This window comes from Penicillium daleae (genome assembly GCF_028827525.1).
Source record: "Penicillium daleae strain IBT 16125 chromosome Unknown utg000005l_segment0_segment0, whole genome shotgun sequence".
Lineage (NCBI taxonomy): Eukaryota > Fungi > Ascomycota > Eurotiomycetes > Eurotiales > Aspergillaceae > Penicillium > Penicillium daleae.
Window position 1 is genome coordinate 4339738 of NW_026623153.1, and position 13658 is coordinate 4353395.

Below are 13658 nucleotides of genomic sequence, written 5' to 3' on the forward strand. Positions count from 1 at the left end.
TGCCCTTTCTCTCTCCCTTCTGACGCTGTCGTCTGAAGAGTTGCCCGATTGGTTACTGATAAGAGCTGCCGCGCAGGCCTCCCAGCAGGTACCCGCTTACCATCAACAACCCGTTAATCTCTATATTCATTTCATTTCTCTGTAAAGACCATCCATCATGAGACTTCTGCCCGCCACGCTGCTGGTGGGAGCTGCTTCGGCAGCAGCCCCTCCCTTGCAACAGGTCATGGGCATCCACCGCGAGCAGGTTGAGGACCTGACTAAGCAGGGCTCCAACATTATCGAGGATTGGGCCAAGCAGGGCTCCAACGCCTTTGAAGACTGGGCCAAGAAGGGCTCCGATGCCATCTCCAAGCCATTCCAGAAGCTCAAGGATGACTTTAGCACTCTCTCGGATGAGGCCCGTGGGCTGTGGGAAGAGGTTGCTAACCAATTCCCCAACACCATGGATCATGCCCCCATGCTTTCCCTTCCCAAGAAGCACACCCGCCGTCCTGACTCCCACTGGGACCACGTTGTCCGTGGCAAGGATGTGCAGAATATCTGGGTCTCCGGTGCTGACGGCACCAAGGAGCGTGAGATTGGCGGCAGACTCGAGGCTTACGACCTTCGCGTCAAGAAGGTGGACCCCAGCGCTCTGGGTGTGGATCCCAACGTCAAGCAGTACAGTGGGTATCTTGATGACAACGATAACGACAAGCACTTGTTTTACTGTAAGTCACGACGGACCTTGTATGGCTGGTTGTTCATCGTGCTAATAATCTCTTAAAGGGTTCTTCGAGTCACGTAATGACCCTGAGAACGACCCCGTCGTCCTCTGGTTGAACGGCGGCCCCGGCTGCTCTTCCCTGACCGGTCTCTTCATGGAGCTCGGACCTAGCTCTGTGGACAGCAAGATCAAGCTTGTCTACAATGAGTACTCTTGGAACTCCAATGCCTCTGTTATTTTCCTGGACCAGCCCGTCAACGTTGGCTACTCCTACAGTGGCAGCAGTGTCAGCGACACTGTTGCTGCCGGCAAGGATGTCTACGCTCTGCTATCCCTGTTCTTCAAGCAGTTCCCTGAGTATACCAAGCAAGACTTCCACATTGCTGGCGAGTCCTACGCTGGCCACTATATCCCTGTCTTCGCTTCTGAGATCCTGTCCCACAAGAACCGCAACATTAACCTAAAGTCCGTACTTATTGGCAATGGTCTGACCGATGGCCTGACCCAGTACGAGTACTACCGCCCCATGGCTTGCGGTGACGGTGGTTACCCAGCTGTCTTGGATGAGGCTTCCTGCCAGTCCATGGATAACGCTCTGCCCCGCTGTCTGTCCATGATCCAATCCTGCTACGATAGCGAGAGCTCCTGGGTCTGTGTTCCCGCCTCCATCTATTGCAACAACGCTCTGCTGGCTCCTTACCAGCGGACTGGCCAGAACGTCTACGACGTCCGCAGCAAGTGCGAGGACTCCTCTAACCTGTGCTACAAGGGCATGGGCTACGTGTCCGAGTACCTCAACCAGGCGAGCGTGCGTGAAGCCCTTGGTGCTGAAGTCGACGGCTATGACTCGTGCAACTTCGACATCAACCGCAACTTCCTCTTCCACGGTGACTGGATGAAGCCCTACCACCGTCTGGTGCCTGGTCTGATTGAGCAGATTCCCGTGCTCATCTACGCTGGTGATGCCGACTTCATCTGCAACTGGCTCGGCAACAAGGCCTGGACCGAGGCGCTTGAGTGGCCCGGCCAGAAGCAGTTTGCCAAGAAGGAGCTGGAGGATATTGTCATCGAGCAGAATGAGCACGTTGGCAAGAAGATTGGCCAGGTCAAGTCCCACGGCAACTTCACCTTCATGCGTCTGTATGGCGGTGGCCACATGGTTCCCATGGACCAGCCCGAGTCTAGCCTGGAGTTCTTCAACCGCTGGCTGGGTGGTGAGTGGTTCTAAGCGTGTGTCATTATCGCTATGATATCTTGCATCGTCACTTCTTTCCTGACCAAATCAGTTTGGGATTGACCGTTCAGTTTGAGATCTGTTTTCGTCTGCAACGTGATGTCTTCGGCTGGTGCAAGCTAAATTCGCACCAATTTGCTCGGTTTTAGATGGAGGGTGGCTCATGTTGATAAGTATATACACGCAATGTCAATTGGAATTTCAATCATATTGTCCGTCTTTTTTTCGTTGATAAATATAGACATTGTTATGTAGATTGATGTGACTGTAGGTACGTCTCAGCACTTATGGAAGTGAAGGTAGGATTACCCGGTGGACGTAGCACACCCATAGTGACCTACCAAGCCGATCAGGCAAGCTCTGATAGCCCCGCACCCATGGCGAGGGCCACGCACATGTGCCAGAAACCCTTAATGCAAGGTAGCGGTGTGCGCTACGCTGTCAACCAAAACTTTAAGCCGATTTGATACTGTATCTACGAGGCCAGAGACAAGCGGCAAAGACCACTAGGAGCAAGTCTCCATCGCAGCCAAAAAGCCACATGAACCCAACGAGTCCCAGTCCAGGCCATTTTAAAAGAAGCAAAGCGATCGGTTCATTTCATATTGGTATGATTCATTTTCAATTTTTAGGACCAGCATCACACCCAGTCCAGCGGGGAAAAGATCCCACGGATGCCCATAGAAACACACCGACAATAAAGGAATCCCTCCATAAACCCCCGGAAAATAGACAAGACAATACGTTTAGCCCTTCTTCTTGCTGACACCGACGGTGCGGCCACGGCGACCGGTGGTCTTGGTGTGCTGGCCACGGACACGCAGGCCCCAGTAGTGGCGGAGACCGCGGTGGGAGCGGATCTTCTTCAGGCGCTCGAGGTCCTCACGGAGCTTGGAGTCCAGACCGTTGGAGACAACCTGGTAGTCCTTGCCGTCGGTGATGTCGCGCTGTCTGTTCAGGAACCACGAAGGGATCTTGTACTGGGTCGGGGTCTGGAGGATGGTGACGATGCGCTCAAGCTCTTCGGTGGTAAGCTCACCGGCACTGGAAGAAAAAGAACTGTCAGCATTTCCACTCTGTATTGATGGACTTTGTGCGTTCGCGAGAATCCTGCAATGTCCTCGAGGTGTCTTGGCGATTCATCTCCCGCTTTTCTTTCATCCAACCCCCTTCCATCCAACACACAAAGATATGAAAATTCAAAATTCCAAGCCGACAGCATCGTAGCCCATCAATTCATCATCTCCCATTCTTCTCTCACCCTTCATATTCCCCGACCACCAAGACACCCGTGAACCTTGCAGAGAGTCGCTGGATGATTTTCCGATGAAACGTACCGCTTGTTGAGGTCGACATCGGCCTTCTTGCAGACCAAGTTGGAGTAGCGGCGACCGACACCCTTGATCTGGGTCAGGGCGTACATGATCTTCTGCTTACCCTCAACATTGGTGTTGAGGAGACGCAGAATGTACTGGAAGTTCGTCTTCTCGCCGGACACGAGCGCTGTTAGATCGGGCGACGAGTTAGCTTGATGTTTCTTTCATCGAGGGGCCTCAAAGTGTGGCCAGGACGGGTTATTCGATGCTTTCGTTGCATTGTGGGATCGAAACTGGCGTGGGAGAGGGCAACGTACACATGATGGGCGATGGGCGCACGTATCGCGATGTATTGTCGACAAGAGGAATGGAGAGGAGGAAGTCTCGAGTGACTTTTGCTTCCGTTGTGGGATCGGGTAATTGGCGCACTAACCAGATTAAGAAAAGTGCGTTGTGAGGGCTCGCTTGATGTGGGCGCTAGTCTCTTTTTGGTGGTTCTGGTCATGTGCTATCCTTCCCTTGGATTTTTCCTGGATTATCAGGTGGTATCACCTGACATGTATGTAATCTTGGTAACGGCCACCCAAATTCATTGGCGGAGATTACCTGTATGTTTCAGTGGTATACGCCCATGCCCACTCGCCTTTCTTTGATACTGCCTCGAGGCTGACTTCCAGATAATCAATCCCCTGGCTCGGGCCCATAACAGTTCCATTCGAGTCTTTGTCTTGTTCCTAGGGCCGAACCCCTCCCTTCCGAATTATGTTTTTTTCTGAAACGAACTTACTGACCATGGGCTGCCCACGAACGTCAACGATATATCTGCGGCATCGAACCTAGTGAGATGATTGAATACCGCGTCTTCTCAGTTCCAGGCCCAGCAGAAAAGTCGGCAATCTATTCAGTAGCTCCCACCTATTGAAAGACTGTGAAACACATGAGACTCTTGAGCTTGGAACTAGACGAACTCGACGTTCTCTTTGTTTCCAAAATGACCCAGATATTGGAACAGAATCGTCCATTCATTCATTCATCCCAACTGACGCCACCTACCTTCCCCGACTTTCGCACTTCCATCTCGGACGTCTCTGTCTGTGGTCTTTGTCTCTCGATCATCCCATCCGCCCATTCACAGGTATCGGCTGATGCCAATTTTAGTAGCACTTGTGCAGCACAGCCAACTTGGCAACGAGCCCGCTACCACTCAGGATGCGCGTTTCGAGTAGACTGGGGGTTGGAAGACCCATAGTCGTTGTTCAAGTTACTTCTCTTTCATTGACTCGAGATGGATATTGGATCATTTCTTTATCCTCGGATTCAGACTCGACGAGGCGCCCGTCTTGCCTTGGTCGAAGACCCCCAGCTCGACAGCATAAGAAATCTCTGAATCCCCCCTTGAGACTCTTTCGACTTGTTAATGATCGACTTGTTCCTCACTACGTATTCTTTGACTTGAAACAATTGAATATTCACCCATCTTGAATGCAGAGTGTTTATTACTCTTCTTCTCCAATTCATCTTGAACGACAGCCTTCTACATTCTCCAACTCCCTCATTTTTCCCGCGGAAATATCGGTACAAAGCCCAATAAAGACTCGCGCACCCAGAATCTCACAGCAAGATGCCGGTCCCCTTGAACCTCGATTACATCCCAGTGCCGTGGGAGCAAACGCCGAGCTATGATCTGAGCCAGCTTCCTGACCCTCCCGATGATTATCTCTTTATTGGGCGAAGTGTCGATGCGATGTGCAAAACACGGGATCTCTCAATCAAGGAACTTAGGAACCTTGCTAAAATCTGGCTATGGGGGTTTGACTATGGTCCCGATAGAAGGATCCCCATTTTGAAAGGCCTTGCCAAGGTCAACTTTTGGATGAGACCGGAATATCAATTACACAGAGTCGAGGATTTGACCGACATACGACGAGACAGTGGTCCTCGGCTCCTGGGGTACACAATTACACCTACACCCTTGCCAGTCAGCCGCCATTACCCTGCTCTTTTATCAGAGGATGAGATGCGGCAGCTTGGAGCGGAAAATTATCGCCGCCCAGCAGATGCCCCCTCGCATGTGCCAGACCATCACATATTTCAATTTCTATTGCCTCCAAATCCGCCCCCCGGAGCTATTCCAGATGCTGCTCAGACTGGTGGAGATCAAGTGGCACCAGGGCCAAGTGTACCAACAGCACCAGGTGTCCCGTCGTCGCAGAAACAGTCAAGTTATTCACCCGGTTTCAACCCCAATCCCATCCGAGAGGCAATTGAAAAGGTCATGGTCAAGTTTTGCTACAAAGACCTGGAGAGGCACCCCCATGCACCGAGCAAGGAGCCTGTGGCTACCCGAACCGCTACCTCTCGCAGTGATCTGGGTATTGTGCAAGTTGGTACCCACACCACAGTTTCGGAATTGCGATTGAATCCGGTAACGTTCGAGTTTGACCCGAACGGGCTATTGTTTCCATATCGTGGTCGTGGTCCCGTTTGGGCCGATGGGTCGTGTTCCATAGATACGACCATCGTGATCGGCATCTTGACCATGGCCGGTTGTACCAACATTGACCGAAATGAGGGCAGAGAAGGACAGTTCAGCGAAATTGAAAGGGCCTTCATCCAAGTGACAAACATGAATTGGGACGCCTTTGACGATAAAGTGTCGATTGAACTTCGCCATGCCTATTACAATCTGCTCTGTGACCATGTTCCCGACATCAAACGCGGCGAGCTCGTTCCGATTTGGGCAACTTGGGCTGAATCGACCAGAAGCTTTGCGCAATTTCACATCCACTACACCGAGACGGCGGCAGATCCATGCATGCATTGTGGATATCTGGAGGAGGGAGAATTGCGACGGCTGGGAGAAGGCCTGGTTCCATACCCGGTGCCTGGCGATGAAACTGGTGTTAAGATGTCGAAATTATGGGAGCGGGCTTGGCATCCAAACCCTGTTTCTTACAGCTGTGCTAAATGCGGTGCTCCAGATGGACCACGACGACACAGAATCGTGACTCAGCTTCCTTCTCGCTTATGTTTCAGCACACCTGAGAATTCCAAAGTTCTGAACCATACCGAGAACCAGGTACTCACGTACAAGGACATCAACGGAAATATACAGACAGCGCTTTATCGTTGGCTCGGTGGAGCTTATTATTCTCCGAATCATGTTCGGGTCTACTGGAATGACAGCGAAAGAGGCGAGTTTGACCTTGGTAACCTCCGCCGATACGACGGTGAACACGCAGGAGGAGTCATCATCGGTAATGTTGCGCCTCACGCACTCGATGACCGCGTGCCACCGGACTGGACTGCCCGTGGTCTTCCTCTGGTAATCTACGAGCGGATCATCGACCCAACCCCGGACATGTTGCATGCGGCATTGGAGGCTATCAACGATATGTGCGACTGCGTCGTGGATGGCAAGTCTTTCCTGATTCAGCACTATCCTTGGTTCCCAGAGGCACTGGAGCGCAGGTCGCCTTTCCTACCCCTGGAGCGTATCTTACCAGTCACCGGCGAGCGGTACTATGAGAAGACCCTCACTCCACAGCCTGACGTGCAACAGAAACCCACGGACCCGAACCAAATCGTCGCCGATCAGATCGCCGAATGGCAGATGCAAGGGACATCATTCGACTTCGCCGACAATCCGGACGACACACCCATGACCCTGGACCCAGGCGCCCTCCAGCGCTTGCAAACCGGCGAAAATCTGTTCAGCTCGCTCAATGAAGGCCCTGACAACCTCATCAATCACCCCGAAATGTGGCCTGAGGCTGGCCTCCCTCAAGAGGGCGGTGCATCGAACTTCCCCAATCTCCCTAAGACTCCGGTGATACCCGGCGCGCCGCGAAGCCCGTATTGGAATTGGGTCAACTTGTCCCCCAAGAACAGATCTGGCGCCAATGCGCTCAAGGCGAAGGGCGAGAAAGAGGAGGAAATGGTGACGGTCGTGAATATTCGTGATGACTACCTCACGGGCCCATCGCCCTACCGGCTGTGCAAGGTTCCTGTCACGTCTATCCGGGCTGCGATGCGGCGACTTAGTGAGAAGCAGAGTCAGAGCCCGCCGAAGAAGCGGAAGTCACGATTGGAAGAAATCAAGGATGATGAAGCTCCGCGCATGAGGCGGACCAGACAGAAGGCTGCGAAGTGAGTGGACTAGGGGGGTTGTACGGGGGATTTTGGATTCGGCGGTTGGTGGTCAAATATCAGTTTGCTTTCTAGTATTGTTTTGTTTGTTGGGCTGCTGGCCTCAAGCTTGGGAAGGCTCTGCTGCTTTATTTCTTTGAATGGGTTGTCTTGATGATGTTTGTGGTGTTGTATGCGCCTTGAGTAGATTGATGATGATTGATCTTCTGAGTTTAGTTGGTTATAGTCGATGCTATTACATATCTCTTCTGCTGATCTCTTTCGTCTGTGCATAATCTGTTACTAATGAGAATTGGCAGTGCAAAGTGTTTAGTCCCAGCATGGCATAGTCGTTTACCAGTCTTGGGCGATGTATCGTACCTAAGAAGACAACGCCGATACAAGTCTCGGGCGGGCTGGACCAACCAGAGTCTAGATATTAGCCATCGGATACTTTGGTATGGAAACTAAAACACACCAAACCAACAAGTGGAGGCGGCCGCCCCCGCTTACCCCAGACTGTGCCCAGACTTTCTCTTCTTTCCTATTTCCTCTTTCCTTTTCGCTGACCTCCGTCTTCCCTCTTCATCCTGTCCTCTCCTGCCCTCCGTCTCTATTAACCTGATTCTTGCCCTCGAGCACTTCCACAGATTTCTCCAACGAGAGAGTTCTCTCCACGCTGCCTCTTCTAGATTACGAGGTTCACTGAGCGTTGGTAATCTACAGAACCCCTGTGCATTGCCATGTGCCCTGGCTACTTACCAAGCAAGCCGCTCACAAGATTAACCTTCCTGACTACCACGGATATTGGAGTCTCAAATATCTTTCACTCATAATCTATGGTCTATGTACACGTCTATGCCTAGCCTCTATACTGACTGGCCAGATCTATCAACACAAGGGGAATTCATCCGCAATAACACAACAGGAAAACGGGGCACAGGATTAACAAAAGCAAACAGAAAGCAGATATCTTCCGCTTACAGACGAGCACGAGGCTCACCCTTGCCCTTGCTGGGGCCCGTGGCCACGTTGCTCTTCTTAGGAGCAGACACGTAACCACCCAACTGGTTGTCGGTGTTGATCACATTGCCCTGGGCATCACGGCGGATACCCAGCTCGACCAACTTGGCAAAGACCTTGGCAAAGTGGTCGAAGAACAGCTCCTTGTCCTCGGCATAACGCTGCACCCATGGCAAAAAGGCCGGGTCAGTCTTCAGCGCCATATCGGTCGGCAACATCATGAGCGGCTCCTCGTCCTCCTCCGCATCGGGATCCTCATATACGAACTGAGTCATGCCGGTGGCCAGCTTGCGGGGCTTCCAGTCCAGCTGCAGCAGCAACTTGAAGAAGGAGTTGGAGAACCGCGTCGGGTTTGTGACCCAGGGTCCCTCGAATCCACTGCGGTCGCCGTGGCAGCGACCGAGGTTGTGACCTCCAGACAGCGCGACGATCTCTTGGTCGTTGAAGCCCATGCGGTTGAAGATGAAGCGCAAGTGGTCAGCACCCAGGGCACCGTCGGGCAGTCGGCCCCGGGGTGGCACCTTGGAGTCATCGACCAGGTCGGTTCGGCCACCCTGCCAGGGGATATCGGGTCCGCCCAGCTCTTTGATGGCGACGACGCCGGCCAATGTCCACAAGTCCGAGTATGTGATCCACGGGTGCTTCTCCTTGATGGGCTCGAGGAATGCGCGACCGTGTTGCAGACCCGCGTTGGCCGGGTCGCCACCCTCTGTCTCGTAGCGCATACCGGCGCCGTTGGAGCCGCCGGTGTCGGATTCGGCATCATAGGTACCGGCGGAGTGCCTGTGAAAGGGAGATGCTGTTAGCATGTCTCGTTCCTATTTAACTACTGGCATCCCGAGCCGTCGGGAAGAAGTCCCTCGCCGACCGGGACAGCGAAAACAACATACCATGCCAACCGCACAAATACGGGACCTGCGCTTCCATCGTCGTATCCGGGCTTCTGGAGTTGAGCAGCGATATCCTTGCGGACCGCCTCATAGTCACCGTGGCGACTCATTCTCGGCCGATAATGTCTGGGGTAAAGAGTGGTGAAGGGGCCAAAGAAAGATGCTGGTCAAGAACGCGAACGTTGCTACCAAAATGACTATTTTCGGATCTTCAAAAAAAAAATGAAGACGTCAAGAGATATGAAACACCGAGAGAGAGAAAGAAAGCAGAAACAAAAGGGATCGCAGAGAAAAGACAGGGTCGCGAGTCTGGAGGTTTGAATATCCCACATGAAGACCGCAAGTGGATCCCCGGAACGAATCAATTCGCGCGCCCGTCGACGGCCACAATGCCGAGGTTCTTTCTCGGTCACAATACTCCCATCCCCGATGACCGCGTCCGATCCTGCTGGTCGTTCGACAGCGCAATGATTCGGCTGGCCTGATTCCTTCGTGCGAATTCTTCCGATTCTCGGCCATTCTCATGATTTTCAACGAATACGCCGTACAAGGTTTGGGTGTGTTTCGGACTGGATCTAACTTTGCCTGCGATAAGCTGTGAAGTATCCTTTTTTTGCGGCGATCAAATGCCGTCGGCCGTGAATCTGATTTGCCTCGGAACTTGAAAGCCGACCTTATCGCCAACCCGTGCAACAGATCTATACTACTTAGGACGATGGCTGGCATAGCACGCGATCGTACTCTCGGATTAAGAATTTTCTTTCTATGAAGTGTATTCCTCCCAATCGATGAATTCTAATTATTGACCCTTGATCTCGCCAATCTGCAGTAATCATCCACTGGAAATTCTCCCCGATAATCAAACATTCACGACCAATCGGCCAGCCCGACGTAACTTGCAAACGAGCACCTGCAACTCCCAACTCCCATCAAACTCCCACCAAAATTAATATGACAAGTGAAGAGAAAATCAAACAAAAGGAAAACACTCAAGTCATCATATTTCATTCTTTGGCATCTCCGTAGATACTCTCTTGCTCCCACTCACCATCCGCATCGTCCCCGGCCATCCCCTTCTGCTCACCGTGGCCCTCACGCCTGATCAGATCCTCCGAGACACATCGGCGATTGACATGGCCATTCAGGCGGCTCGGTGACAGGCGCAGTAACCCTCCTGCCTCCACCCAGGCAAGCCGCTTCTTGAGGGCCATCACCTGGCCCTCCAGCGCCTTGACCCTGGCCGCATATTTCTGGCCCATGGCGTCCATCTGCCGCACCAAGTCCCGGTAGTGCTGTCGTAACTGGTGTCGGTCTTGTCTTAGGTAGGCAATCTTCTCGTCCCACCGCTCTTGCAATTTTGTATTGTTGTTGTCGATGTGTTGCAGCATGGTGGAGAATTGGAAGATGTTGTCGTTGCTCAGTATGCCGGCTTGGTGGTACTGATTGATGAGGCTGATGCTGGCGATGAGGTCGTCGACGATGGAGTTTACCAGCCGTGTCTTGTCTTTCTCGTCGGATGTGTATTTGGCTTGTTCTACGCGGAGGACGGAGTAGCCAGGGACGAAGCGAGGGTTGCTGGCGTTGAAATTGAAAATACCGGGCTTCTCGGGAGGTTTCTCTGGCTCCGGGGTTGTGCGAGGGCCGGGCATGTCCATGGACTCGTCATTGCTGGACGGTTCTGGATTGGTGTTGAGCACCATAGTGGAAATGATGTGTAGTGCGGGTTATTAGCGAAAGAAGAGAATCCCAGGAGAGAAGCTGAGGAAAGAAGAAACGAGAGTTTAGGTCAGGTGGGATTCTTGGATCTCTTCTTTGGCATCAGAACGCGCTTTCATGTTGTGGGTTTGTGGATGGAGATGGTGTCAATCAAACATGGAAGGTGCATCGGGATAGGCATGCAAACCGGGTCGCTGTTTTCCTGGGGATTGTTTTACTGAGCGGGTTCCACGACTCTTTGTTCGACAGTAGAAAGAACCTTAATGCAGCCTGTATTTTGGACATGCTTTCAATTAGAAAGCTCGAACCACCACAAGAGAACACTGCCAATATAGGGCATATGGTTGTTGGAGAAGATAATTTATCCATTAAAATCAGCACTGAAATAGGGTTCCACCTCTATATATGGAAGATGGCTTCGTGCCGTAGTATGTAGTGAAGTGTGGCCTTCTGCCCCTCGAATTGAACCTGATGCTCCTGACTGGATCAGATATCGCATGACCTCCAGACGTCCACCTGATGTCCATATATCGTAGCCATATGGAGCTCTTATGGAGTACTGGTGTACTGGGTGAAGTATCGTAGTATTCAGCAGCATCTGTTCCCCCATGCAGGACTATGAAAGTCCTTGTTTGCCTGGTAAAAGATGTAGGTATATTTAGATTGCTCGGCCATTTCAGAAACGTGTTCAAGTTAAAGAAAAGACATAGGAGTAGCGCTGATATAACAGATGTAGAACAGGGCCAGAAGCGTTCCGGTAATCAGCTTCGGGAGAGGCAAGAGGAAAAATCTAATAGGGGTATAGGGTTGCTTATAGCGTACTGACAAAAGAGGCAAACACCCACGGTAATTGAGGTCTCCAACAGTGGGCCCAAAATACCTTTCTTATCGGGTATATCTTAGCAAGCTCATCTATAGCTTTCTAAAGAACTATAGCTCGGCTACAATAGCATCTCCTAGCTCCTTAGTACCCATCGTGCCCCCTAGATCCGGTGTCCGCAAGCCCTTATCAAGGACCTTTCGCACTGCATCTTCCAGACGCCTAGCTTCATTCTCCATATTCAGGGAGTACCGGAACATCAGTGCAACACATAAGATCATTGCGACGGGGTTAGCAATGTTCTTTCCAGCAATACTGTGAAACAGATTAGTATATCATACATTGCTACAAGTAACAGTGTTAAACTCACGTCGGAGCCGAGCCATGAGTTGGCTCATACAACCCGTACGGCCTTGTCTTAAGTGTCTTATCACCAGGCAAACCATTAAGACTGGCACTAGGCAGGACACCCAAAGTCCCAACAATCGAGCCCGCCTGGTCGGAGATCATATCACCAAAAGTATTATCAGCAAGAATAACACCATTCAGGGATCTTGGGTTAGTGGCCAGGATCAAAGAGGCAGAGTCAGCGAGTTGGTGAACCAGCTTGAGTTGTGGATACTCGGTGGTCATGGTCGTTTCGACTACACGACGCCAGAGGCGAGAGGAGGCCAGGACATTGGCCTTATCGAGGGAAATAACTGGCCAAGGTGGGTTGTGACGCAGAGCAACTTCTGCAGCTAGACGGGTGACTCGTTGGATCTCGGCTTCAGAGTAGCCCCATTCATCCATCGCTGGGAGAGAGTAGTATTAGCGAAAGGCCAGAAAGATGTGTAGACCTCCTTAGGAAGTGGCAAACCAACATACCATAAGTTGGATCCTCTACTTTCCTTCCAAAGTAAGCACCACCGCAGTTCTCCCTAACAACTACAAAGTCCACCCCTTCAGCTGCACCATCCTTCTCAGGCCCGAACAGAACCTCATGCCGAAAAGGGCTAAACTCCTTTGCAATCGACGCACTAGGGGAACTAGACGAGCACGGTCGCAGGTTTGCATAAATATCCATCGCTTTGCGAAGCTGTAGCAATCCACCCTCGGGGCCATCTAGACCTCGTCGAGCATTATCCCACTTGGGACCGCCAACGGCTGCAAAGAGAACAGCGTCCGAGGCAAGAGCTGCTTGCTTGACTTCATCGGTGACCGATTTCCCGGTTGCATCAATGCTGCAGCCACCGATCAACTCTTGTCGGAGCTCAAATTTGTGCGAAGGGCCTTCGAATGCTTTGAGCACTTTGACTGCTTCGGTCATGACTTCGGGGCCTATACCGTCGCCTGGTAGAACGAGGATATTGTGAGTTTGGGCCATGGTTGCGGCCTCTTTGTTTTTTTGTTGGGGCTCTTGTTTAGATGCAAGCCGAGGAATGAGATGAGCTTTTAAGCTAAAACCTTCTGTTTGATGTTTAAATGTACTCCTATATCGGGGTCGGTCTTCCAACCGAGTAATGCGGGGTTGAAGGTTCTCGGCTGTCCTCCGACGTGATGGTGTCCGAGATGCGGAGGTCTGTCGGTGTATCTATTGAAGATCATTCGCCTAGTATATATTTCAACATAGGCTATGTATATCAGAATAATCACTCTCTGGCGTCAAGGGAATAGGCTGTAGTCTTGATTATTTCAGGTTCTAGTCTAAGGACATAGTTCAGTGCTGTCCTGAGGCAGTAAGGTGTCGAGTATCCAGATAGAGCTCTCTAGGGCTGCGTTTGTGCACGTGATCTTGTACTGATGCTACCAACAAAGGTTGAAATCCAGGTTCATTCAGATT

General features: G+C 51.7%; 6 protein-coding genes across 6 annotated transcripts; 2 read left to right on the top strand and 4 right to left on the bottom strand.

Moving 5' to 3' along the window:
- Positions 1-157: 157 nt before the first annotated feature.
- Positions 158-1937, top strand: cp3 (carboxypeptidase C PRC1; the record flags this gene model as incomplete). Its single annotated transcript, XM_056909118.1, has 2 exons — positions 158-713; positions 772-1937. 2 exons carry the CDS (start codon positions 158-160, stop codon positions 1935-1937), a joined length of 1722 nt encoding a protein of 573 aa, XP_056767736.1.
- A 752-nt stretch (positions 1938-2689) lies between these two features.
- Positions 2690-4336, bottom strand: N7458_005737 (40S ribosomal uS13 domain-containing protein; the record flags this gene model as incomplete). Its single annotated transcript, XM_056909119.1, has 4 exons — positions 2690-2987; positions 3281-3446; positions 3577-3736; positions 4313-4336. 4 exons carry the CDS (start codon positions 4334-4336, stop codon positions 2690-2692), a joined length of 648 nt encoding a protein of 215 aa, XP_056767737.1.
- A 544-nt stretch (positions 4337-4880) lies between these two features.
- N7458_005738 (uncharacterized protein) lies at positions 4881-7412 on the top strand (the record flags this gene model as incomplete). The annotated part of the gene is made up of 1 exon (XM_056909120.1): positions 4881-7412. One exon carries the CDS (start codon positions 4881-4883, stop codon positions 7410-7412), a length of 2532 nt encoding a protein of 843 aa, XP_056767738.1.
- A 955-nt stretch (positions 7413-8367) lies between these two features.
- On the bottom strand, positions 8368-9410 carry N7458_005739 (peroxidase; the record flags this gene model as incomplete). The annotated part of the gene is made up of 2 exons (XM_056909121.1): positions 8368-9193; positions 9301-9410. 2 exons carry the CDS (start codon positions 9408-9410, stop codon positions 8368-8370), a joined length of 936 nt encoding a protein of 311 aa, XP_056767739.1.
- Positions 9411-10304: 894 nt separating this feature from the next.
- N7458_005740 (uncharacterized protein) lies at positions 10305-11000 on the bottom strand (the record flags this gene model as incomplete). Its single annotated transcript, XM_056909122.1, has 1 exon — positions 10305-11000. One exon carries the CDS (start codon positions 10998-11000, stop codon positions 10305-10307), a length of 696 nt encoding a protein of 231 aa, XP_056767740.1.
- A 946-nt stretch (positions 11001-11946) lies between these two features.
- Positions 11947-13202, bottom strand: N7458_005741 (3-isopropylmalate dehydrogenase; the record flags this gene model as incomplete). The annotated part of the gene is made up of 3 exons (XM_056909123.1): positions 11947-12151; positions 12207-12630; positions 12704-13202. 3 exons carry the CDS (start codon positions 13200-13202, stop codon positions 11947-11949), a joined length of 1128 nt encoding a protein of 375 aa, XP_056767741.1.
- Between the last annotated feature and the right edge of the window lie 456 nt (positions 13203-13658).